This window comes from Pseudorca crassidens, chromosome 19 (genome assembly GCF_039906515.1).
Source record: "Pseudorca crassidens isolate mPseCra1 chromosome 19, mPseCra1.hap1, whole genome shotgun sequence".
Classification (NCBI taxonomy): domain Eukaryota; kingdom Metazoa; phylum Chordata; class Mammalia; order Artiodactyla; family Delphinidae; genus Pseudorca; species Pseudorca crassidens.
In genome coordinates this window covers 49,653,530-49,676,346 of record NC_090314.1, presented here as the reverse complement: position 1 = coordinate 49,676,346, position 22,817 = coordinate 49,653,530, and the positions used below count along the sequence as shown (strand labels likewise).

Genomic DNA, 22,817 nt, shown 5'->3' with positions numbered 1-22,817 from the left:
ACAAAATTACAATGTTCAAATGTTTTTTACAGGACCTTTATGTGTAAAAAGAACTTTCCTACAACAAATTGTGGGTCAGAAATAATAAAACTGACCTGTGCAGTGCCCCACAGCTGGTCAGTGGACCAGACAGGACCCAACCCAAGAGCACCTGTCTTTCTTCCCTGCCCCATGCCTGTCACCATCCAACACTTTATTCTTCTTAAGTCACGGTGTTCATGGTGTTAAGCAGGTGTACAGGCTTTCAACACCGCTAGGCACGGCTCTCCGTTGCTCTGATCACTATCAATCACGTTTACTCTAATACAATAAATGGAAGAGATTAAGGAATAAAGGAAAGAAAACTCTTCCCACTAACTTATTCAACAACTTTCAAAAATAAATTTATGCTTCACTGCCAGCTTAAAGCTTCCTCCTACTACCCGTGCTTCTATGAAGGATTCTCAAATTGTGGATGTCCAGAAAGACTTACTACTCAAGATTACATATCTGTATTAGCACGAAAGATGCCAAGAAAAAAATACGGCAAGTATCATCCTTCTCTGTTCGGAAAACAATGGCGGGATTACAGCCATTGGCCAAGATTTCCAAAAAGAGGGTCTCTTTGAAGAGGATGAATATGAGGCAGCAATAGCAATGGAAATCCCGGCAAAGGGCTGGGGGAATCCAGGAAGAGTACCTGGGGGTGGATGTAGGGGGCTGGGAAGCCTGCGTAGTAAACAGTCCTAATAGCGATCTAGCGTGGCCAGGAGTGACCACCGAGGCGCCAGCATTTTCTTCACAGCCACCATTCCCTCATCCTTCTTCCGCCCCCTAACTGAAGCAATGCGGCAGGAGCGGAGGGGATAGGAGTGATAAATGGCATAGCTTTGGGGTGTAAACCTGGGTTTGAGACCTGTTTCCGTCACGAAATAGCTGTGTGACTCGGGCAAGTCACAACACGGTGCCTCAGTTTTCCCATCAGTAAAATGAGAGTAACTACACTCCTGACTACCCAGGAATGCTGCAAGGATTAAATGCGATAATGAGAGCGAAACTGTCTGCACAGGGCCAGACACAGAGGAACCGCTCGGTGGCGCTAGGGCAAGTCCGCGGGAGGGTCCTGGGGTCTGGGCTCCGGCCCGGAAAGGGCGCCCCCGGGGCCCGCTCCCCGCCAGCCGGGTTCCGAGCCCCTGCCCGGCCCACCTTGTTGTTGTACTCCTCCACGAAGCTGCCCAGCGCCAGGCGAAAGCGCTTGTCGGGCCGCACGCTCCAGTTCATGGCGTAGACAGTCCAGGGCGCTTCATACTTGTAGATCTCCTTCCGTTTGCCGTGCAGGGACATGGTGGCGGCGGCGGGGCCGCAGTGCGGACCGGGACGGCAGCGGGCTGCTGAGGGCGGGGGCGCCAATCGGGAAGGGAGCCTGGCCTGGAACCCAGGGGTCCGAAGGGAGGCGGGGCGGGGGCGGGCAAGGACGGCCTAGCCCGGAAGAGGACCCGCAGCGAGAGACAACGAGGGCCGAGCCCAACTCTCAGTTTCAAACCTGCTTCGGCTCGGACGACAGCCACCTTCCGTTTGAGACACCGCCCCGCCCACCCGGGACGGAAGCTACGCGACCCTCGCAGCGGCGCCGACCGTTGGCTGCCTGACACGTCCTTTCGAACGATGCCTTCTCCTCATTGGCTATTGTACCCGGGGCTTCTGAAACCTCCTTGCTATTGGTGTGTTTTGTCATTCCAATTACTTGCCCCGCCCAACTCCGCGGGGGGAGGCGCTTTCACAGCCCCAAAGGTCATTGGCTGATAAAGATGTCAGTCAGAGAGATAAGAGGGCAGTGCGGGTGAATGGGGGCGTGGGTGCATAGAATCTAGCGCGCTGGCTTACGGGCCTTCAAGTTCTAGGTCAAGTCTGAGCGTGAAAGCTCTTGTGACGTGCTCTGACTTCCCCACAGCAGCTGCTATTTCCAACGGCTTCTCCACTCTGTCGAGTGAAAAAGAAAAGTCTGCCTTACCGTAGGGCCTGCTGCATTCCGCGGCACAGAGCTCCGCGGCCTGGCTGCCTGGCCTGCGCCAAAGGGGAACCACCGTAATTCCCTGTCGTGCCAACGCCCCCGTTACGCCGGAATGTTGTTCTCCCAGCGCCCCAAGGCGAACACACCGTTGGACACGCCGATGTACTCAGGGCCAGGCCAGCTTCAGTCAGGCTTTCCTGCGCTATCCTGGCCACTGTAGAAATGCTCTGAATTCTAGGGTTGGTCTTCAGCAGGCAGCAGCCCGACCAGTGTGGCTCTCACTTTTTATTAGTTCCCATTCCATCTTTTCCCCACCGAGGGTCCCAAGGCAAATGCTAATCTAGCCCTAAATACTATATCTGTGTCTTGAGTTTGAAATGGAGAAGGGTCCGAACCTAGGTAACATCTCTTTATAATTTAAATGGTTTCCAATAATTTGCTTTCAACAAAACTAAAGGAGGATTGAATTGTTAGATATCATTAAATATAGTTTTTAATGATAAATGTGATTGTTAACACAGCTCAGAAAGAATTCAAAGAATTGAGTGACACTTATATATAACAAACCCCTTATAGTACTATCTACTTATGCGAACAAGTTTTCTCTGTGCTTCTGTTTTACTCTAATAAAAAATTAATATTCATCCACACACATGAACTAATTGAGAGGAAAATTCCCTCTTGTAAGTGATGTATATCCAATACAATTTTAGTTTCTATAAAAATTTAAAGAGATATTTATGTTGTTTTGAAAAACCTAGTACTAATAAGTGTAACCCTTAAAGCCTTAGTAAGGTTACAATTACTTAAAAAATTTTTTTTATTATTTTTTATAAATTTATTTATTTCTTTTTGGCTGTGTTTGGTCTTCATTGCTGCGTGTGGGCTTTCTCTATTTGCAGCGAGCGTGTTTTCCAAACAGATATGATGAGGTTATTAATAATAGACTTTCAAGCATGGAAATAAATTACATGTCAGATAAACTGTGGATGGAATAGAGTGGAATTATGAGCAGAGAAAAAGGAACTATGTTAAAGAAGAGCTTGCTCTCCTGTTTTTAAATGAATGATATTGGCTTCTGAATCACTGCTATTTGGATTGAAATAGATTGATATGAATGCAACAGTTTATAAAGTGTCAATATTTACAACACACTGGAAATTATGTCCTCTGCAACTATTTATTTATTTAAAAAATTTATTCATTCATTTTTTTGGCTGCGTTGGGTCTCTCTAGTTGTGGCGAGTGGGGGGCTACTCTTCGTTGCGGTGTGTGGGCTTCTCATTGCAGTGGCTTCTCTTGTTGCAGAGCACGGACTCTAGGCGCATGGGCTCAGTAGTTGTGGCTTGCAGGCTCTAGAGCGCAGGCTCAGTGACGCACGTGCTTAGTTGCTCCGTGGCATGTGGGATCTTCCTAGACCAGGGCTTGAACCCATGTCCCCTGCATTGGCAGGCAGAGTCTTAACCACTGCACCACCAGGGAAGTCCTGTCCTCTTCAACTATTTAAACTTATCAGGAAATACTTCAGATGTCAACTAAAAATGTGTGAGGGGAAAATAGATTTTCAAAATTCTTTTAGGGAGTACTGCAAAAGGACAGGACCACTGACTTTTCTGGACAACAGCCAATTTCAGTGGAGTAGTTGACTGCACATGTTCTCAAACCAGACCATCTGTGTTGAAATTATGTCCTCCTTTTGATATGTTTTTGGGAAATATTTTTTTTAAATCAAAGTATAGTTTACACATAGAAGTGCACATGTTTTTACAACCTGAAACACATTGATGCAATCAGCACTTAGATCAGGAAATAGAAGAGTACCAGCACCCCAGAAGTTTCCCTCCTGCTTGGGTAAATTTCTTAGTGTCTCTCTGCTTCTGATCCCTCATCTTTAAAATGGGGATAATAATACTGACCCCATATAGTTGTTGTAAAGAGTTGATGAACTAATATCTGCAGGGCAGTCAGCACGGTGTCCCCCAACACAGGGTGAGTGCTATGGAAGCGCTGGCTGTTGTCATGATTCCCTATGGCCACCACGCCAGCGCCTCTCTGCTTCCCTTCACCCCAACCTGGCTAAAAGCCCCCTGTTCCGGGGACTCCTGAACATGGTGGATCCACCTTCAGGTCCCCAACACACAGCTCCTTGGGAGAAGGACTTGGAGAAGATCACAGCTGTCAGTTACAGCACAATCAAGGACCTGATGACCCTACGTAAGTTACACACCCAGCCCAACATGAAGTGTGCAGACTTTATTAGCTCTGAGACACTCACTCCATTGTCCCCTAGGGTCCCAAAGGTCCTCACAGAACCATCAGGGGCAGAGTGGCTGGGGGCTGGAGTTCTGTCCCTGATGTGTCCACTACAGAGGACACTTTCATCTCCAGCTGGTTCACAAGCTCTCGGCGGGAGGTCTTGACCAACCTTGGGGGCTGGCTGGGTGGTGGGGGAGAGTTCTGAGCTGGGAGGTGATCGTAATTGGCACAGAGCAAGGCTCTCACACAGTAGATCAGGAAGGTCTCTGTTCTTCACTGAGCCCTCTGTCCCATAAGCTACCTCTACACCTGAGGCTCACCCCCCCTCCACCAGGCCTGCTGTCTAAATAGAGACCTGCGGGAGGTTGGGAGAAGTCCTGAGCCTCTTGGCCCAAGCCATCTTGGGTCACCTGGATTGGCAGTTTGTAGCTACTCTAGGTAAATGGTTTTCAGTTTACAGGCTGTCTGCCTCCCCCAAATCCTTAACTGTCGCCTCACCCGCCTTCAGTTCCTTCCTGGTGTCTATTATCTTGGGGTACAGTGGCTCTAGCTCCTCACAAATCCAGGATCTGAGCCATGTCTCTGGAACTCCAGCTATTTGGGGACAGAGCTGAGGTGTTCAGGGAGCAAGGGAAAGTGAGGACCACAGACAAGTCCCTGTACCTCCAGGGGATGCAGAGGCGAGGCCAAGGGTGACGGGAGCCCCTCAGGCTGCTTCTGTTCTGAGGACGGTGTTGTAGTTTTGTCCATTTCTGTGGCTGGGGCCAGCATCCTGGAGGAGGAGTTCCCGAGCTTCGGCCTCCATTCGTCCAGGTCACCATAACTGGGGGCCTGGGAGGGGCAAGAAAGAGGGAGGCATGCAGTACGGGGAGCCTCCCCAGGCCACCCCGACTTCAGCGATGGGAAGTGGCAGGAGCTGTGTCCTGCTGCCCTTGCCCCAGATGTGGCGTCCCTGGTCACAATCTGGGCTCTGTCACCGCCTGTCCAGGCTGCCTGTCATGACTCAGACCATAAAGGAGGACAGCAAAAGTCATAGCTGCTCTCGGACCACAAAGGCCGTGGGCTGGATGCCCACTGAGACCAAGTTAAGGGTGGGGGAAGACATGCAGCTGCCTCCAGGCAAGCCCCTGGGGATCTCCTCAGCTGCTTACCTGTGCAGGGGGCAGATCGCCCTGGGGTAGTAGTCTAGTTCCTGGACTCTGAGTTGCTGAGGTTGAAGGAGACAAGGCCAGGTCATTGGAGGCAGGGGCTCCCAGAATGTAGCCAGTGTGGTCCTGGGGCGGGGGCTGCTGAAGGAGCTGCAGGATGCGGCTGAGGTCTGAGGACATGCGTGATTCCAGCCTGTCAGGCAGAAACCCACAGTCGGAGTCAGGGTCAGGGCTGGGGCTGGCAAAAGCAGTTTAGGTCCTGAGGGCAGCTCTCGATTTTGCAGCCTGCATGCTGTCCCTGCTATTTCCCTGCTGTAATCCACAGCCCCTGCCCAAATTCCCCTTAGCACACCCCTGACTCTGATAATAACAGTGATCAGGCACGGTGCATACATCATTTAGTCCTCATAATGAAGTTTTTTTTGGCAGGGGGGTGGGTAACCAAATTACTTTATTTGACGGAATGGTACTATGGAAAGAACTTAAGTAGATGTTTTGGTGCACCTTAGGAAAGGTGAAGGTAACCCAAACATGCATGCACTGCCTTGGTGACCAGGGACGTCATCCCCGTGGCTACAAGAAGCCAGCCTAAGGCTTAGCTCTCCTTAACACTGTTTCCCAGAGGGTGCCTGTCAAAGAGACACTCTGGCCTCATAATGAAGCTTGACGTGGGTATTCTGGTTATCCCCATTTCACAAAAGGGAAAACTGAGGCTCAGAGTGGTTAAGTAACTTGTCCACAGTATTGCTGGTAAGTTGCAGAGCCAGAATTGGAACCCAGGACTATAGTGCCCCCAAGCCCTCACTCTGCCACCACAGCCGTACCATCCACAGGCCACACCCCCTTTCCAAGGGCCTGTGGAATTTGTTTCTGCATGAGGTTATGCCCATCTCCCCAGAAGTCCTCCTTGGCATGCTCCAGGGTTTGCTGGGACAAGCCATCCAAGGAATTGTACTTAGCGACAGGGATGGGGAGGTCTGCAGCTAAATGGGGCTGGCCATTCTCAAACCCATGGGGCACCCAGCGATGTCCCTGAGGCACCAGGAGGGGGCACCCGTGCCTAGCCTGCCACTGGGCCTGCCCTCTGTGGCTGCCCCCACCCGTGGCCCACAGGTCACTCACCTGTTCATCTGGGCCTGGAGCTGCTCTAGCCTGGAGCCTAGCTCCCGAGGCCAGCAGTCTGGGTCTCCCTGAGGGTTTGGGGGGCTCTGACTTTGCCTGGGGGGCACTTGCTGCAGCAACTCAGGCCAGCGGCCAGATGCATCTGAGATGCTCAGGGAAGGGGCTGCACCTGCACGGGGCAAGGGAAACTTGAGCTTCGGTTCATCCGGTTCCACAGGCCTGACCCCTACCTGCCATGGGAGCACAGGGTGGGAGGAGTGGATCTCCTTACCTGGGCGCCCTGAAGTACGAGGTCCTACCCCCATAGAGGTCTGGCTTCTGGGACCCAGAAGGCTGTAGCCCTGGGAGGGGGCCTGGGGCCCCAGCCTGGTGGGGGGGGGGGGTGGCTGGCTGGCTGGGAACGTCCAGCCCTGGCCTCACTGTCCAGGGAGCTGCCGCCCAGCAGGGCCCTTGGTGCCTTGATGTGGAGCCCCAGGGGCTGGCCAGTATCTACCCCTGAGGGCAGCCCTCACTCAGGCTCTGAGGACACAGGGGGAGGAAGGGTACAAGGGCCTCCGACACTGAGCCTAGGGAGGGAGTCCCTCTCCACTCACTGAGGGGACTGGGGAGGCCTCTCCCAGGGGAGGCAGATTGGGGAGGACCTGAGAAGGGGCAGGAGGCTGGGCAGGGGCTTCGGGCTGGGGAGGGGCAGACACTGGTGGGGGCTGGCTTTGCTCACCTGACTGGTTGTCACTGAGGAAGAAGCCTTGGTGGTCCTGGCTGCCTGGGGCCTGTTGGGGTGATGACTGGAGACCCTCGCCTGCCTTGTGGAGAACGAGAGCATCAAGTAACAGGGACCAAAGCCAGGACAGGGCTTCTTTGCCCTCCCCTCCCCCTCCCCCCGTGGCCCTGTGGCCACTAGGTGAGAAAGTGGTGACAGGTGGCTGGGCTCCCTGACTGTGCTCCCGGCAGCTCCTCTCCTGTGTGTGTGGGTGGGAGATGAACAGGGGCTTGGAGACGTGCAGACCCCCACAGAGTCCTGCGAGAGGCCGCCTTGAGCAGCAAGGTTGGGGTCGTGGGAGACGGGGGGACTGTTCTCCTCCCTTTTTCCCCAAGGTCCTGGTGTCCCCGCCTTCAGCGTGGGCCAATGGGGCGATTTCCTCTGAGGAGACGGGGTCTGGAAGTCCCAGTCCGTTCAGGGGGTGCCCTCAGCAGTGCCCCTGGCAGCCCACCTTCCTGGCACCATGAGATTTGAGGGTATCCAGGGGCTGCAGATATCCCAGGCCATGGGGATCGCATCCCTCTTGCCCTGGAGTCCAGCCACTGAGCACTTGGGCCACCTGATGGCTCCTGGCTGCTGGACCTCCCCCAAGGCAGGGTCTTTGCAAGATGTCCCCTAGGTGGGAAGGGGGCAGACCGGGGAAGGGGAGGACAGCAGAGGGCAGAGGGTGCGGAGGGCTGTCCAGACCATGTAAACCTGCCTCAGCACCACCTCCAGAAGCTGGGTGTGGGGCTGGGCCAGCAGGACCCCTCCTCCTGACACCGGGGATGGGGGGCTCAGCATCGGGGCCTCAGCTGCTGCTGCCCCTGCCGGGTGTGCCTGCCCCCGCCTTCCCACTAGCTGGTTCCAGACCTGCTCCTCCATACAGACCCTTCCGGGCACTTCCACTCCATACTGGCTGCCCCACGCCTTGGCAACCCTGAGCTCCACAAATATTTGGTCTCCCTGCACACCCTTGAGACTTCCTTGGTTATTTAACTATGCAGCTCTTTCTTTTTCCTGAGTTATTATAATCTCCTCCGCTGAGTGATAAACTTGAGAGGAGAGACTGCTCTATTACTGTTTATACCCCTGGGACCTGGCACCGTGAGTTCTTGGATGGCAGACACCGCTGCCCCCGCCTCGCACCCGCCCCTTGCAGCTTGGTAGGATGTGGTGGGAAAAGCCCGGGCTATGGAGATGCACAAACTTGAGTCCCATTTTGGCTGCGCCACTGACTATACGGCTTACTGTATGGCTGTGTGGCTTTGGTCATTTGTCCGCTATGACCCTTAGTTTCCTCATCCGGAAAATGGGGATAATAACACCACCACACTTGCGAGAAGACTAAATGAGATCATGTAAAAGGAGCCCAGCACTTACCACATAGTTGGTGCTCGATAATTGGTAGCTACCTTCATATTTAGCATTATGTTGGCCATGGTAGGCACAGAAGAAATTATGGTAAAGGATGCAGGAGGGGGTTGAAAGGAAGGCAAGTGTCCGGATGGGTCCCTTTAGGCCAGGCAGGCCAAGCTCTCAGCCGGCTGACTGGCCATTGCCCATTACCAGCTGGCCGAGGGCCACCCCCCACCCAGCCTATCCAGCCCGGACTCACATCCCGCAGGTTGAAGGTGACTTCCAGCTTACTCCAGAAGCTGTCTGCGAAGGCGGGGTACATGTCCAGCACCTCCAGCAGGTCTGCCCGCTGGATCTTGTGCAGGTCACAGTAGGTCAGGGCCCGTACATCTGCACTGGACTTGCCCGGCCGGGCATGGAGGCTAACGGGCTCCCCAAAGATGTCATTCTTTCCTGCCAGCCAGAGGGGCGGGGTCTTTCTAGGGCCTGGCTCCAAGCTCTCTTCTGAGGAGCCTCCCTGAGGACCTCTTAACCATGACCTCACCCCACTTCAGGGATCCTTCTGGGCTGGGGCCTGGGAACAAGGTTGGATGTGCTGGCTGAGGGGTGCTGCAGAGACCCCTCCCACCCCAGCATGTGGGGCCCCTTGCTATCTCCAGGCCCCTTGGGACCATCCTCTATTAGACTCCCCCCTCCTGTTTCCCACTTTCTTTGGAACTGCCCCTACCACCCCCATCCAGGGGACAGTGGGCAGTAGGGACCCTAGAGGCTCCCTGCTTAATCTCTTCTTCTCCGGGCTGCCGCGGTGCTGCAGAGTGCACGGGACCCAGCGTCAGGAGTACCCAGCTCCCCAGGGGAGGGCCTGAGGCTTCCCTCTCTTCGTGTTCCCGCTCCCTTTGTGGGGCCAAGTGACCAGCATGGCCCCAGCAGAGGAAGCCTGGGAAAGTCACTTCCTCTCTCTGGACCCCAGTGTCCTCATCTCTAAAATGGGTATAACCATATCTGCCTTGTCAACCCCCATGGGCTGCCCAGAGAAGCAGATGTGATGCTTGAGGAAGTGGCTTGAATAGCAAGACGCACCAGACAGGTGGATGCAAGGCCCTGGGAGGGACAGATGTCACAGGGTGGACACGGGCTGGATACAGGGGCACGTGGTGAGGGTATCGGGCCCTCCTGGCGCCAGATACTGTGCTAGCCACAGCATGTCAACATGAATAAGATGCTGTCCCATGCACAAGGAGCCCCCCAAATCCCAGAGAGACAGATTACAGAATGATCTCTAGAGCCTTAGAACAGGGAAGAGCCAAGAGCAATGGGGCTATGGGGGAGGGAGAAGCTCGTTCCACCAGGAGTGGTTGGGAGCAGGGAAGAGGGGGGCTTACAGAGCAAGTGAAGTGGGGGGGGGGGCTGTGTTGTGAGACTCTAGGAGGACTGGAAAAAGGCAATGGGGTGGAGGAAGCAGCATGTGGTCCGTGTGGCACAGTCAGGGCTGGGGGCAGAAAGCCCAGGGTCAGGGTGCCAGGGACCATGATTACTTGGATGGCCACTCCCCACAGCAAAGTCCAGCCCCCCAGCCTGGCCGTACCACACAAGAGGTGCTAATTGCTTGCACAATGATGGACAGAGGCCAAGACATGTGCCCCAAGAGAACCGGATAAAAGGTCATTTACAGAGGAAGGGACCGAGACTTGGAGAAGGAAGGGACCCTCCAGGGTCACATATGAAACCCAAGAAGCTGGAAATCTGGGCAACATTATAAAGTGATGGTTTTCCAGTAGATGAAGGATTATGACCTAATGTCCATTTCCACTCAGGACAAAAATGAGAGGAGTTCATGTCTCTAAATAAAACTTAAATTGGACTGGCTTCTTAATTATTAATAATAATTATTGTCTCTCCCACACGGACGGTACTTCTAAGCTTGGCTGAGACTGAGGGAAGGGCTCATAGAGGAGCCCGTGCTTGAGCTCAGCGTTGAAGGATGACTGGGGTCCGCCAGGCAGGGGTGCAAGATAGGTGCTCTGAGCAGAGTGGCAGCACGTGCAAAGGCACAGAGGTGTGACAGATGGGCAGGTTTACAGAACTAACTAGTTTGTATGGCTGGAATGTGAACTACTGGGGGGAGGCTGGCAGGACTTAAGGTGGCCAGAATGGGGAGGGCTGTGCATGCCATGCACAGGGGTTTACATTTGTTCCATGGGTCATGGGACCCATGGAAGGATTTTGAGCAGAAGAGGAGTATGCCAGATGTGAATTTCAGGTCACCGGCAGAAGGTGGAAGATGGAGTATGGCAGGAGACCAGATTCAGGGCCATGGGAAAGGAGCTCCTGACACCTGCCCAGGAAGGACACAATGAGGGGTGGACCCAGGCAGGGACAAGTAGACAGGTATGGGACAGAGCGAGATTAATGAGGGGAACAGACAGGGCTCCGTGGCTGCCTGGGTGGTGGCGGTGGGGCAGAAAGGAGGAGGGTGCTTCTTTGGTTGACTCCCAGGTCTCTGGCCCAGGCAACGGAAGGTTCACAGTGATGGGGATGCCGACGGAGCTGCCTTTGAGGGCAGATGATTTCAGACTGAGATATGCTGTGTGGTCTGCCTATGGAATATAAGGGTGGCCATGCCCAAGAACACATGGGGTAGTCCAGTCTAAGGAGAGACTGGGGTCGGGACACAGTTCTGGGGGTCCTTGTGGCATAGGTGAGGCTGAGATCACAGGAGCAAGGAGCTGGCCCAGGTGAGGATGTAATGGGAGAAGAGAGTGAGCAGCACACTTGGTGAACACCAGCCGAGGGCAGGCCAGAGGGAGAGGACTGGGTGGAGGGGCTGGAGTAGAGCCCGGCCATGGCGAGCAGGGGAGGGTGAGTGACGGCCTGGGCAGGGACTTGGGGTGGGCTGAAGTCAGCGGGAAGGCAAGGAAGATGAGCTCTCAGACAGCTGCGGTGACCTGCCCAACGTAAGTGGCAGGGGCTGTGTGTGCCCCAAATCTGTCCCCTGTCCAATGCTCGCATCCTTCCTCTGAAGTGTCCAGCTGTCCCTGCAGCTGCACCGAGACTGGGGACCCCCCTCCATCCGAGGCAAACCCTCGTCCTCTCACCCTGAGCTTCCCAAGGGTGGGAGAAGGTCAGAAGCTGCCTGGACTTCCGAGTCAGCCCCGTAGCCCTGGAATCCCTGCTTGTCCACCCACCAGACGTCTCTGAGCATCAACTTCCCTATCAGGAAAATGGGGCCTGTGGCAGAGGTTAGTTTTAAGGCTTGAGTGAGCTGGGTGTAAAGCTCCCCCGTGGCACACGCTCTGCACATGGCAGGTCAGCAGAAGGGGCCACCGTCATCATTGGGAATGGCCTGGTCCAGGCAGGGCACCCCACACGCCGGCCTAGCCCTCCCCGCCAGACGCACCGAGGATGGCCACCACTACGTCGTCGCGCAGGATCTCGATGGAGCCGCGGGAAATGAAGTAGAGCGTGGAGAGCACGTCGCCGAGGTGCACCAGAGTGTCCCCGGGCGGCGCGTGCGTCGTCTTGAACTTGACGGCGAGCGCGCGCAGGCAGCCCTTGCTGGCGCCGTGGAAGGCCGGGCAGTGCTGCAGCAGCGCGCGGTGCAGGTGCAGGCAGATGTCGGCCTGCAGGCACTCGGGGAAGCCCTTCAGCACCTGCGAGAAGGGCGGTCGCGTCCAGCGGGGCGCGGCCGGGGTGGGGGTGGGGCTGGGGGAACGGGTGGGGAGGGCTCTGGGGACGCCCTGCGCCCGCGGGACTTTGGCCTCCCTCGGGGAGTTAGCCAGAGCTGGGACTTGGGCTAGGTCGCCCGCCCCGCCCCAGGCAGAGCGGCGGGGGCTCACCGCGTTCATGTCGATGCCGTTGGTGTAGGACCAGGCGTGCTGGAAGTACTCCTCAAGGCGCTGCCGCAGCGGGTTGGGGATCTGGTGGAAGCGGATGAACTCCTTGACTCGCAGCATCTGCGTGTGGTAGCGCGCCGTGCCCGAGTACAGGCGCTGGATGATGGCCGACACGTTGCCGAAGATGCTGGCGTACATGAGGGCTGGGGCGGGGAGCGGGGGATATGGGCCGGGGGCGGGGGGCGGGGTGAGCTCCTGAGCATCCCCGCCAGGCCACAACACCTCGGGGCCTGCTCCAGGACCCCCTCCCTCTCCCTGGGATCCCCCAGTCAGGGACCCCTCTGTCCAGGGCAAAGTCACAAGTGCCCAGGACGGCGCCAGGGCACATGGGGGACAAAGACCCCTGGGCTTCCTGCCCTCCTCCCTCTGCCCTCCCTCCTGGCAGCTTCCTGGGCCCAGAGGCCAAACTCCTGAGAAGATGAAACCGGGGCAATGAATTTTTTAAATTCAGATATGTTTTCTCTTTCAAGTTGTAAAAATATAATAAAGGGAAAACTCTTGGTCTCTTGTTTTCACCCATTTTCCCCTTGTTTTTGTTTTTCTGGGCTTTAACATCTCTAAATACTTCATGGGCGTGGACCTGTGCTAAGAAGGGCCCTGGACTTAGTTTAATGCTCTGCTGTCACCATCTTGAAATTCTTAATAATTTTGTTTTAACAGAGGGCTCCACATTTTCATTCTGCCCCAGGCCCTGAAAATGATGTAGTTTGTCCTGATCCCTGGTATATAGCGAGGGCTACATGGGTGTTAAATTCTGTGTATAGTTGGTGTACACATATGCAACACGTTCATTGTGCTGCCAACTTAGGATCTGCCTATCATACACCCTCTGTTATATCTCATTACAAAACTGAAACTGGGATTCTATGAGTAAGGCCCGGGACACTCACAGCCGATGAGCATGACGCAGATGGAGAAGACCTTTTCAGAGTTGGTGTTGGGTGAGACATTGCCGAAGCCCACGCTGGTGAGGCTGCTGAAGGTGAAGTACAGGGCCGTGACATACTTGTCCTGCACCGAGGGGCCTGAGGCTGGGTCGCTGCCATTGTAGCGCTTGCCGAGCTGCGCTCCCAGGCTGTCCAGCCAGCCGATCTTGGGTTCCAGGTAGGGCCGCTCCACGTTGCCGATGGCGTACCAGATGCAGGCCAGCCAGTGTGCGATGAGTGCAAAGGTGCACATGAGCAGGAAGAGCACTGCTGCCCCGTACTCAGAGTAGCGGTCCAGCTTGCGAGCCACACGCACCAGCCGTAGCAGCCGAGCCGTCTTCAGCAGCCCGATCAGGGTTGTGGTCTGGAGAGGTAGGGAGGGGGCGGGGACATGGAGTTGGGGGTCAGCCCTTGAAAGGCTGTGCTTAAGACCACGTTTATTCACTTGCGAATGTGGTCACATAGTCATTCAACAAACACTTATGGAGAGCCTGCTTTGGGCCAGGCTCTTGGCAGTGGGGCACAGTGCAGGGCCTTAGGAGCTCTCAGTGTAGAGTTCAAAATAGCCATGTGTTTGCTCGCACAAAAGTCTACGGGGAGCACAGAGGAAGGGGAGGTCAAGTCTGCAGCGGCAGGGCAGGGAAGGCTTCCTAGAGGAGGTGGCACAGGAGCTGAGTCTTGAGAGAGGAGGCTGGGTCTCCAGGCAGACAGGAGGGAGAGGTAAAGGGCACTCCAGGCACAGGGAGCAGCATGAGCAAAGGCATGGAGGTGTGAGAGGGCACAGTCCACATGGAAAACCAAGGGTGATGCTGCAGCTGGGAGCACAGAGTAGAAGATGGTGGAGGAGTGAGGAGTGAGCCTGGAAGGTGGGCAGGGGCTGCTGCTGTGGCCGCAGGGCCCACAAAGAGCTCGGCTTTTATTCCAAGCCACTGGGGAGCCACTGAAAGTTCTGAAGACTGGGTCAGATAAGGGACAGGGTCAGACAAGTGATCTGAAACTTGCTCTGGCCTCTGCGTGCAGGGGCTGAGGCTGGCAGGTATGGGGCTGGGGCAGAGGTGGGTAAGAAGGCCACTTAGTGTGCAGGCAGGGGCAGTGTGGGTGGAAAGTGGGAGGGCGGACTTGGGGATAGATTTGCTGGGAGTGGGTGGTCATGGGAGCAGGTAGTCACGATGGACACCCCGTGCTGGACGGGCTGGGTGACTGCAAGAGGCAGAGCCGATTTCAGCGGAAAGCTGATCCCAAGAAGGTGGGTCAAAAGGACATAGTGGGACTGGAAGCTACGGAAAGAGCATGAAAATGCCCTCACATCAGCTATGAGAAGCAGGGTGGGCATAGTGGAGGGGCTGGGGCTTAGGAGGGGGTCAGGCTGCATGGAGGGACAGCCTGTGGATTCCTTTTCTAACGCCAGGGTAAGAGTGGTTTAGAAGTCAGCACGAGGGGCTGGGGCACAGGAGTGCCCATCCCAGAAGGGGCAGGATTCTGGAGCACAGGGAGGGCACTCAGGCCTGGGGTGCTCAGCTGCTCCTTCTCCAGGGCTGGGAGATGACAGATGTCTGAGGCCCCCCCTTTCCACCACCACTTGCTTTGGCAAAGGTGCCCAACGCCAGGTACTCTCTGCACCCAGGGCTGGGGCACAGGGGATGGCCACAGTGGCCGGCCTGAACGGGGTTTGCTCACCTCATCAGAGCCAGTACGGAAGATGAGCAGGTCGAAGGGGATGGCGGCCACCATGTCGATGAGGAACCAGCCCTTGAAGTAGTGGACGGCAATGCGGCGGGGGTGGCTGACCACCTCGTCGTTGGCGTTGACGTAGGTGGTGCGGAAGTTGATGACGATGTCCACGACGAACATGATGTCCACGATGAGGTCCACCGTGGTGAGCGGGCTGCAGGTGTAGCCACAGTCCGCGCGCTGAGGCTTGTCCTGGTCGCCGAGCAGGAAGGCGGCCGAGTAGGGCGTGAAGATGGCCGTGTAGATGACCAGCAGCAGGATAAGCCAGTCCCACACGGCCTTGAAGGGGCTGTAGTGCAGGAGGGTCCCGCGGTGGATGCGCGGTGCCTGCAGCTGGTACTCCGGCAGCACGTCCGCACCCAGGGACAGCACCTGGGGGTGGGGACCGTGGGGCAGTCAGCAGGGTGGCCGCCGCTGGTGAGACGGGTCTGGGAGGGGTGCAGATGCAGGGCTGAGGCCTAGGAAGGGAGATGTGGGAGAGGGTGGGCGATCGGGGCTGTGTCGGGGAGAGGGGACGACACAAAGATGGGGTGTGCATGTATAACAGGGCAAGTTCTTAAGGGGACAGGTGTGCAGGAAGTGCAGAGAGGAGGGGGGTTCCATATGAGGGGTGCAGCTCTGTCCCACAGTGACCCCAGGTTTGAAGCTCACAAACTCCCTCCCAAACAGGCCAGCCTGGAACGGGTGGAGACGGGGCTGGGGGAGGGGAGAGGGGAGGGCCAGGCTCAGGCAGATTGAGAGGGTGGTGGGGCGGGGGGCGGGGCATCAGTCCTCTCTGGTGGGTTTGGGAAGTTTCCAGTGGTCAGGTTCCCGATGGGAACAAGTCACCCCCAAAATACCCTCTGCATTCCTGAGGGCCCTGTGGAGCCTGGACCAGTGAGGGCCCTCCCTGGGGCCAACCCTCAGAGCCTCCGTGGAAAGAACCAAATTTGGGGGTGAGTAGCTAATCTGAGCCCTCGACAGGTGCTGTGTGCCGGAAGCCTTGACTCCTTCACACGTCCGAGGGGGTTTTGATCATTACATTCAGCTGAACGCCCTTCTGCTCTGACCCTCTGACCCCCGCCTCCGAGCCTATGGCCAACACAGGATCCCCAGGGCCCAGTCCAACATACCCAAGCTCTGCCCAGCTGCCCAACACAACAAACAGCTGGGGCAGCAGGAAGGCAAGCGTTTTGAAGCCAGACCTCCCAGGTTGATCCCAGGTCGGACATTGCTGTGTGTCTGTCTTGGGGCAAGTTTTTTAACCTCTGTGAGCCTCTGTTCCCTCACTGGCAGAAGGGGATGACAAAGGACAACAAACTCCATGGGGCTGTTGTGAGTAAATGAGCTGGTACGTCTCAATGGCACATGTCGCTCTACACGATAATTCCTCCTCCCCACTCAACCCATGTCAGACACTGCCCCGACAAGGATGGGGCCTGAGGGGTGTCTCACGGACCACGCCCCACCCCCTGCCCAGCACTACCAGATAGGGCCCTGCCGGTGGTCCTGGTTTAAGAAAATCTACCATGTAAGGTTCTGACCTTGCAAACCAGGTCCATTAGCAGATGGGATCACAGTAAGGAAGATCCACCCAAGGGCTGGTTCCAACCAGACGGTCCCCCATCTGCCATCCAAGGCCCTGGGAGGGGCCACAGTGTCCCCACCCTGTGGTGACCTCCAGCTCAGCCTTGGCCTCGGCTCCTGTTTTGCCTCCCCAGGATGTTTCCTCTAACCCTGCACAGACTCAAACCATCTTTTCCAATGTTCTCCCTGCTCCTTGTAAACACCCTGACCACACAGCTGTCCCCCACTGACTTAGAGCTGCAGATCCCTTGTGCCGCACGTCCGCCTCATATGCCCCGCACTTGGTCCACATGGGGGCTCAACTAAAAGGGGCCAAACGAGCACTGAAAGCCTGGCTGTCATGGCCACCTCCGCCCCTGGCTGCTCAAGACCAGCCAGGATGAAACTGCAGAGCACGGGGAGTGGGAGGGAGACAGTCAGACTTTGGGGGGATGGGGTCCGAGGAAGTGTACATCCTCAGGACTTCCAGACAGGGGTGCCATCTCCCCCACCACAGACCTCCATAGTCTCCCATCGCCTCTGAGGCCAGCACGAGGCCCTTCTCAGTGGGCTCTCAGGACGTAGGAACTCAGGTGTGGGATCACAGCCCTCTAGGCCCTTTGAGTTCGGGTTGAGGCTGGTGTGACTTCCGTGCTCTGGGCCATGCCAGCCTGAGCTCTGTCAGGCTCCTCCCCACCTTAGGGCCCACAGGCAGTGGGTTAGTAAAGCCAAGAGGGGCTGGGGCAGGGGGAAGGGCAGCAGGACAGGTTGGGTGCGGGCAGGGACCACGAGCCCCAGCCAGCTCTGTCGAGCTTCACGGGCAACTTTCCAGTCCAACAGCCCCCATGGCCCCTACCACCAACCTGAGGGCCCCGGGGTGTGCAGCTTGGTGGGCTTCCCAGGTCATTGGGCCACATTGCCTGACCTCCAAGCGCCCAGCCCTCAACCTGGGGTCCTTTCCCAGGGTTCCTGTGCTTGGTGAGGGGCTGGGTCACAAGGAGTTTCTACTCCATCTGCTCCGGCACAGACAGTGCTTCAGGTGAAAAGGGGTAGGGAGGCAAAAGAGCTGCTCCCATCCGCTTATGAAGCAAAGTCCCAAGGGAAGCTGCAGTAGGCGCCTACCTCGCCCTGCAGCCCCTTGCCCATCTCTGGCCTAGGCAGCCCTCAGTGCTTTGTGGGGCCAGCACACTCAATGTCAGATGAGTCCTCAGAGACGGTGCGGTCCAACTCATTCCTCCGGATGGGAGCCCCGGGGCCCAGTAAGGGCATAAGGCCTCTTGCCCAAGGTCACAGAGTGGGCTGGTGGCAGGGAACCTGAACCTTGGGCACGGCCCTCTGCATTTCCCCCTGGATGGCCAGCTGGGGACTGGGGCATCAGGCCCCAGGAGGAGGGTCACGGGGGTCAGCTGGAACAGAGGACCCAGGGGGGTTCGCCTTGGCCTGGCCAAGGTGGGGTGGTGGGGAGGGAGGCATTTCGGGCCTGATCCCCAGGGACCTGAAGATGCCAGGGCCACCTCCCCTCTGCCTGGATTGCAGAAGGATCCTGCCATGGGGGGGCTGGCCGTCGCCTCAAAGGCAAGGGGCAGAAGCAGGGCTGGGGCTTCCCCATCCACTTCAGTATGGCCCTGACACCTCTTCTCTCTGCTTCTCCTTCTCCGGGACTGGCAGAGCCTTGGGTGGGCCTCCATGGTGACCTGCGGGTTCCCCCCTCCCAGCTCCTCCAGGCCTAGGATGTGGCACTAGTCACAGGCTCTGCTGACCCCATCCTCCCCTGGTTCTGGGAGCTGAGCATCAGGGTGGTGGCCTTGGGGTTGGTCTTTAGGTCTAAAGAATCAGACTCCAGCAGGACAAGAGGCCTGGAGCTCAGACCAGACAGTAGGGGGCTGGGCAGGCCGGCTCCCTCTGCTAGCCCAGCCCCGGAGGAGTCCAGTCCATGGCCTGAGGAGGGACCCTCGAGGCCCAGCAGAGCCCCGTCCACCCTGCCCTGCAGGCCGCACCTGGGTGACCTTCTCGGTGACGTTCTGGGTCCGCTCTACCACCTTGTGGGGTGCGATGATCTCAATCTCCGTAGTGGAGCCCGAGCGGTGCTTCTCCAGGTTGAATTCCACGAAGTTGAGTGTGAACTGCGGGATCTGGCTGATGGTCCTGTACTTGACCCTGCCCGGGCCAGGTCCCTGTGCACCCGGCCTGCCATGAGAGCCCTCTGAAACCAGGGCTGGGGTCAGAGCAGCCAGGGCTGGGGGACCCACTGCTCTACCTGGTGCTCCCCGCCCCTCCCCGGCCACCTGCTCCCCGCCTCACCGGAGCCCAGGAAGCTCTGGGACAGCAGGCGCTGGGACAGGCTGCGGCTCCCTCGCTTGGCCAGGAGCTGGGCCAGGTCCTCAAAGTTGAGGATGAACATAATGACGGCCCCATCCTCATTCTTCACGGGCACCACATCCACGAGGCAGCGGAAGCTGGAGGCTGCAAACACCGTGGGGAGGGGGTGTCACTGGAGGGGTCCTCTCCTGCAGGAACCTGGCCTGGGGAAGCTAGAGAGTGATCTGGGTTAAGGTCAAGTTAAGAGCAGCCGTGGGGGGTGAGGAGGCCTGCAGAGTCACCAGAGCTATTGGGCAGAGGGTTGGTGACACTGCCCAGCAGGTGCCCCACCCACAGGGCAGAGGTGGAGAGAGCAGCTAAGCTTCTCATTAGAAAATAATGTAGCATCGGGCCCAAGTCCACACTCAGCCCTCAGCTCAGGGCTTAACCTTGAGGTTCGCTTCTGCTGTAATTAAAGCCGAGCAGATGGGGGTGGATTAAGTGGGGAGGTGAGGTCGGGTGTTCTACCCCCATGTAGCTCTGGCTGGCCCTGGGTTCAGCTCCCATATTCCCGTCTCACAAAGATGTCCTGCTCCCCTGATGCTGGAAGGAACTCACTGTTGAGAACATACTGAGTGCTGGGCACTGAGCCAGTTGGCACATGAGGCCGCAAGCTCCGTGGTGGCACCCAGTGGATCCCTGGAGGGCCCACACGGACCCCTGTTCCGCTGAGCCTGGGGTTCTGAGAAACTGACTTGCTGGGGCTGGCTGGGGCCCTGGAGCGGGGAGCCCTGGGCTCTCAGTACATAACAGTTTGGAGAGGAGAGGGGACTTGTCTGGAGCGAGGACACTGGAATGAAGGCCAGGCTACTGCTCCAGGCCTGGAAGGGGCCCATGGTCTCAAGGCAGAGGTGCTGGTGCTGGGACTGGGGGTGGAGGCGGGGCAGGCAGGGCAGTGGCCTGGGGTCTGGAGAGGGAGAGGGAGATAGATGGCAGGGTGGGGGCAGGATGGGCCCTCCAGCCACTCTCCCTGCTCTCTCAGGAAGCCCAGACCCAGCCATTGACCCCACTCTTCCTCTTTCTCTGCTCCAGGGTCTCACTCCCCCTCCCATAGGTGAGTGGAACAAAACAAGCTAAAACTTCCCTGTACCCCAGAGTCCAGTCTGTGGGCTGGCTGGATGCCCCGTGAGCCCCCCTCCATGGTACCCGGTCATCCCATGTCCCTCAGTTCAAAGTGTTGGTGGGTGTCAGGCCCAAGGGTCAGGATGGATGCTAAGGGCAGGGGCCTCAGGTAAAATGACTATCAGAAGGCAGGTTTGTGTCTGTCTCATTTGCCAGCTGCCAGGACCTGTTCCAGGTGCTGTTAACTGAGTGAATGGAAGAATGTGTGTAAATGTGAGTGGGTGGGAGGCTAGCTCACAGGATTATTACTACTTTGGGTTTCACCAGAATCACGCTTCCCCCAGCTGCCCTCTGGTGTGCTTCCTCTCACCATTACTGCTGGGGGGCAGCCAAGCTTCCCCCATCCTCCCTCCCACGTTCCTCCCTGGGAACAGGAATCTCCAGGATCAGATTCCCGGACTCCCAGGCACCAGGCGTCAGGCAGCCATCTGCCAGCTGCTGCATTGGGCCCCACGGGAGACATCCACCCCGAGGAGAGGCTACCCGCTCGCCTCTGTGACCCACTCCTGGGCTCGCAGTGCTGTAGGCCTGCCTCCCAGGCCAGAGCCTGGTGCTCTTGTCCGCCCGGGGCATGGCGAGGCTTGGGTACTGGGACCCACCCAGGAAGCCTCCTTGGCCAGTGACCTGAGACACCGCCCCCAAGGCCAGACTATCTCCTCACTCTCTCTGGCACTGCAGAAATCTGGCCTGGGAGCAGGCGGGGAGAGGGCAGACCTGGGCAGAGAGCAGGGCCTCCAGGTTCTATGCTGCTAGGGGTTGCCAAGGCCCAGTCTGTACCCACTGATGCTATCTTTGGAAAACTGAGGCTGGGAATGGACCAAAGACCAGCCCATCAGAGCAGTGAGGGCTGGAAGGGGGCCGTGCGTGACACCCTATGCCTGACCTTCACGCTTGCTGCCTGTGGGGTGGTGGAGACAGGAGGCTATCAGGATTTGGACGAGTTCAGAGCATTCTTTTCCTGATCCCTAAGCTGTCCTTGCTCATGAGCACCTGTGTCCGGGTGACCGGAAGGGGGTGAGTGTGGTCACCCTAGGTTGTGCCCAGGAGTGGCAGTGTTTCTGTGCCCTTGCCCGCTCCCTGGACTGGGGGCCACAGGCTGTGCTCATTCTCCCTTCCAGGGGCTCCTCCCGGTCACCTCTCTGACCAAGGGCAGCAGGCGCATCTGCCCCCTGGGACACCTCACTGCTCTCCGCTCTGCTCTGTGTCTTGGATGTGTCCTTTCCTTCAATTTCTTATAGTCCCCGCCCCTCCCCTATGAGCCTCCCTGTTGTCTATTGCCCCCATCTCTTTACACACCCCCGTCCAGCATGTGGTGAGCCCTCAGGGAGGAGCTGGTGCCACAAAAGCTGCCACTGAGAGGGCGGCTCCACACCGCCTCCCGACTTGGTCTTTCTGACATTCATGGGTGGGTGTAAAGAAAACACTGGGACCTCAGACCTCAGCCCTTGCCCTACCCTCCTGATCTGGAGCTGAGGACTAGAGGATCCCCAGGCTTGCGGATTAAGGGACTCTCTGGTTTGGGGTCATCAGAGAAGAGGATCTGGCCAAGGCAGGCAGGGATGGGCCCCTCTGACAGGCCCCCAGTAGGGGCGTGGGCCGGGGGGGAGATCTGAGTGCCCTCCATCCCTCCCTGCAGACTTTCGTTCGTTCTAGTCTTATGGCCATCCCCATGCCTTCCAGCTGTTAAGTTCTTACTTGTCCCAGTAAAGGCAGATGGCGGCAGAGCCAGTTTCTCAGGGGTCTCTGAGCCCTGTCTCATGGGGTAATTTTTGTCAAATGCCCTGGCCTCTTTGAGCCCAACTTTACACAGCTGCACAATGTGGAGATATGTGGACACAGACCTTCAACTTTGACTTGGAGAACTGTCAGTGGATTACCCCTTTAGAGGAAAAGAGGATTATAAATCAGCTAGAATTCTGTCCAGGACCCCTTCCCTTCTCACCTCCCTGGAGTCAGAGGGGGGAAAGAGGGGGGGAGAAGAGGTATCGTGAGGAGGGAAGAAATCATCATTAGGATGCCCTCCAGCAGGACTATAAAATGTATGTGACTATGATAAAAAACAATCATGCAGTCAGAGTGGACCATAAGGTGAACATAAGTTATCTGAGCATTACATCCTTCCCTTAGGGGAATGCAAGCCAGGAGGTTCCCCTTTCTGGGTTTCAGGCCAATTTGGGGCAGGTCCAGGTGGTCAAAGTCTTGGACTATAGGACAGGGAAGGGCTTAGGATGGGGGTGGGAGTAGACTGGGATTTATGGGCCACCAGGCATGTGGGTAATTTTTCATTTTCACCCAGGGACAACCTCCAAGACTAGGTCTCTAGGGCCCCTTCTGATTGCTAGAGGACCCCAGCAGGGTTCTGAAGACCGGAGTCCTGATCTGAGGGTCAAGGCTTGGCCTTGACCTCTACCCCCTGCCCAGGCACATGCAGGGTGCTGAGGAGACCCTAAGAGCTCTGATTTGACATCACTAGGAGTCTGTGGTCAGTCCTCACCCCTCTGGGGCCCAGGTAGAGCTCTGGGGTCAAGGGGAGGGACAGAGAAGGACTTGTTGTCCGCTATCATTTCCTGCTGTCCCACCCTGTTCCCCTGGGACCCTTCTCACTCCTTTGACTGTCACCTCCTCTCT

At 57.1% G+C, this 22,817-nt stretch overlaps 2 protein-coding genes across 9 annotated transcripts in view; both read right to left on the bottom strand.

Annotated features, from left to right (window-relative positions):
* DCAF7 (DDB1 and CUL4 associated factor 7) overlaps window positions 1-1,562 on the bottom strand; it is a 33,888-nt gene extending 32,326 nt beyond the window's left edge. For 6 of the 7 annotated variants that reach the window (XR_010937489.1, XR_010937487.1, XR_010937488.1 and 3 more), the window contains exon 1: window positions 1,186-1,562. Coding sequence is in view for 2 of the 7 variants with exons in the window: in XM_067715745.1 (XP_067571846.1) it covers window positions 1,186-1,323 (138 nt within the window). In the remaining 5 variants the exon portion in view is untranslated. The remainder of the gene's footprint in view (window positions 1-1,185) is intronic. The other variant, XM_067715746.1, reaches the window with a different exon arrangement.
* A 1,560-nt stretch (window positions 1,563-3,122) lies between these two features.
* The window catches only part of KCNH6 (potassium voltage-gated channel subfamily H member 6), a 26,027-nt gene continuing 6,332 nt past the window's right edge, over window positions 3,123-22,817 (bottom strand). The window contains exons 5-16 of one of the 2 annotated variants that reach the window (XM_067714480.1): window positions 19,011-19,172; window positions 18,707-18,912; window positions 15,111-15,536; window positions 13,398-13,797; window positions 12,451-12,650; window positions 12,012-12,264; window positions 8,874-9,067; window positions 7,235-7,319; window positions 6,517-6,685; window positions 5,398-5,587; window positions 4,910-5,077; window positions 3,123-3,430 (exon numbers count right to left, since the gene is read on the bottom strand). In XM_067714480.1, coding sequence (XP_067570581.1) covers window positions 3,404-3,430; window positions 4,910-5,077; window positions 5,398-5,587; window positions 6,517-6,685; window positions 7,235-7,319; window positions 8,874-9,067; window positions 12,012-12,264; window positions 12,451-12,650; window positions 13,398-13,797; window positions 15,111-15,536; window positions 18,707-18,912; window positions 19,011-19,172 — 2,480 coding nt within the window. In that variant the 3' untranslated portion in view covers window positions 3,123-3,403. Of the gene's footprint in view, window positions 3,431-3,511; window positions 5,078-5,397; window positions 5,588-6,516; window positions 6,686-7,234; window positions 7,320-8,873; window positions 9,068-12,011; window positions 12,265-12,450; window positions 12,651-13,397; window positions 13,798-15,110; window positions 15,537-18,706; window positions 18,913-19,010; window positions 19,173-22,817 lie in introns of those variants that run through there. The other variant, XM_067714479.1, reaches the window with a different exon arrangement.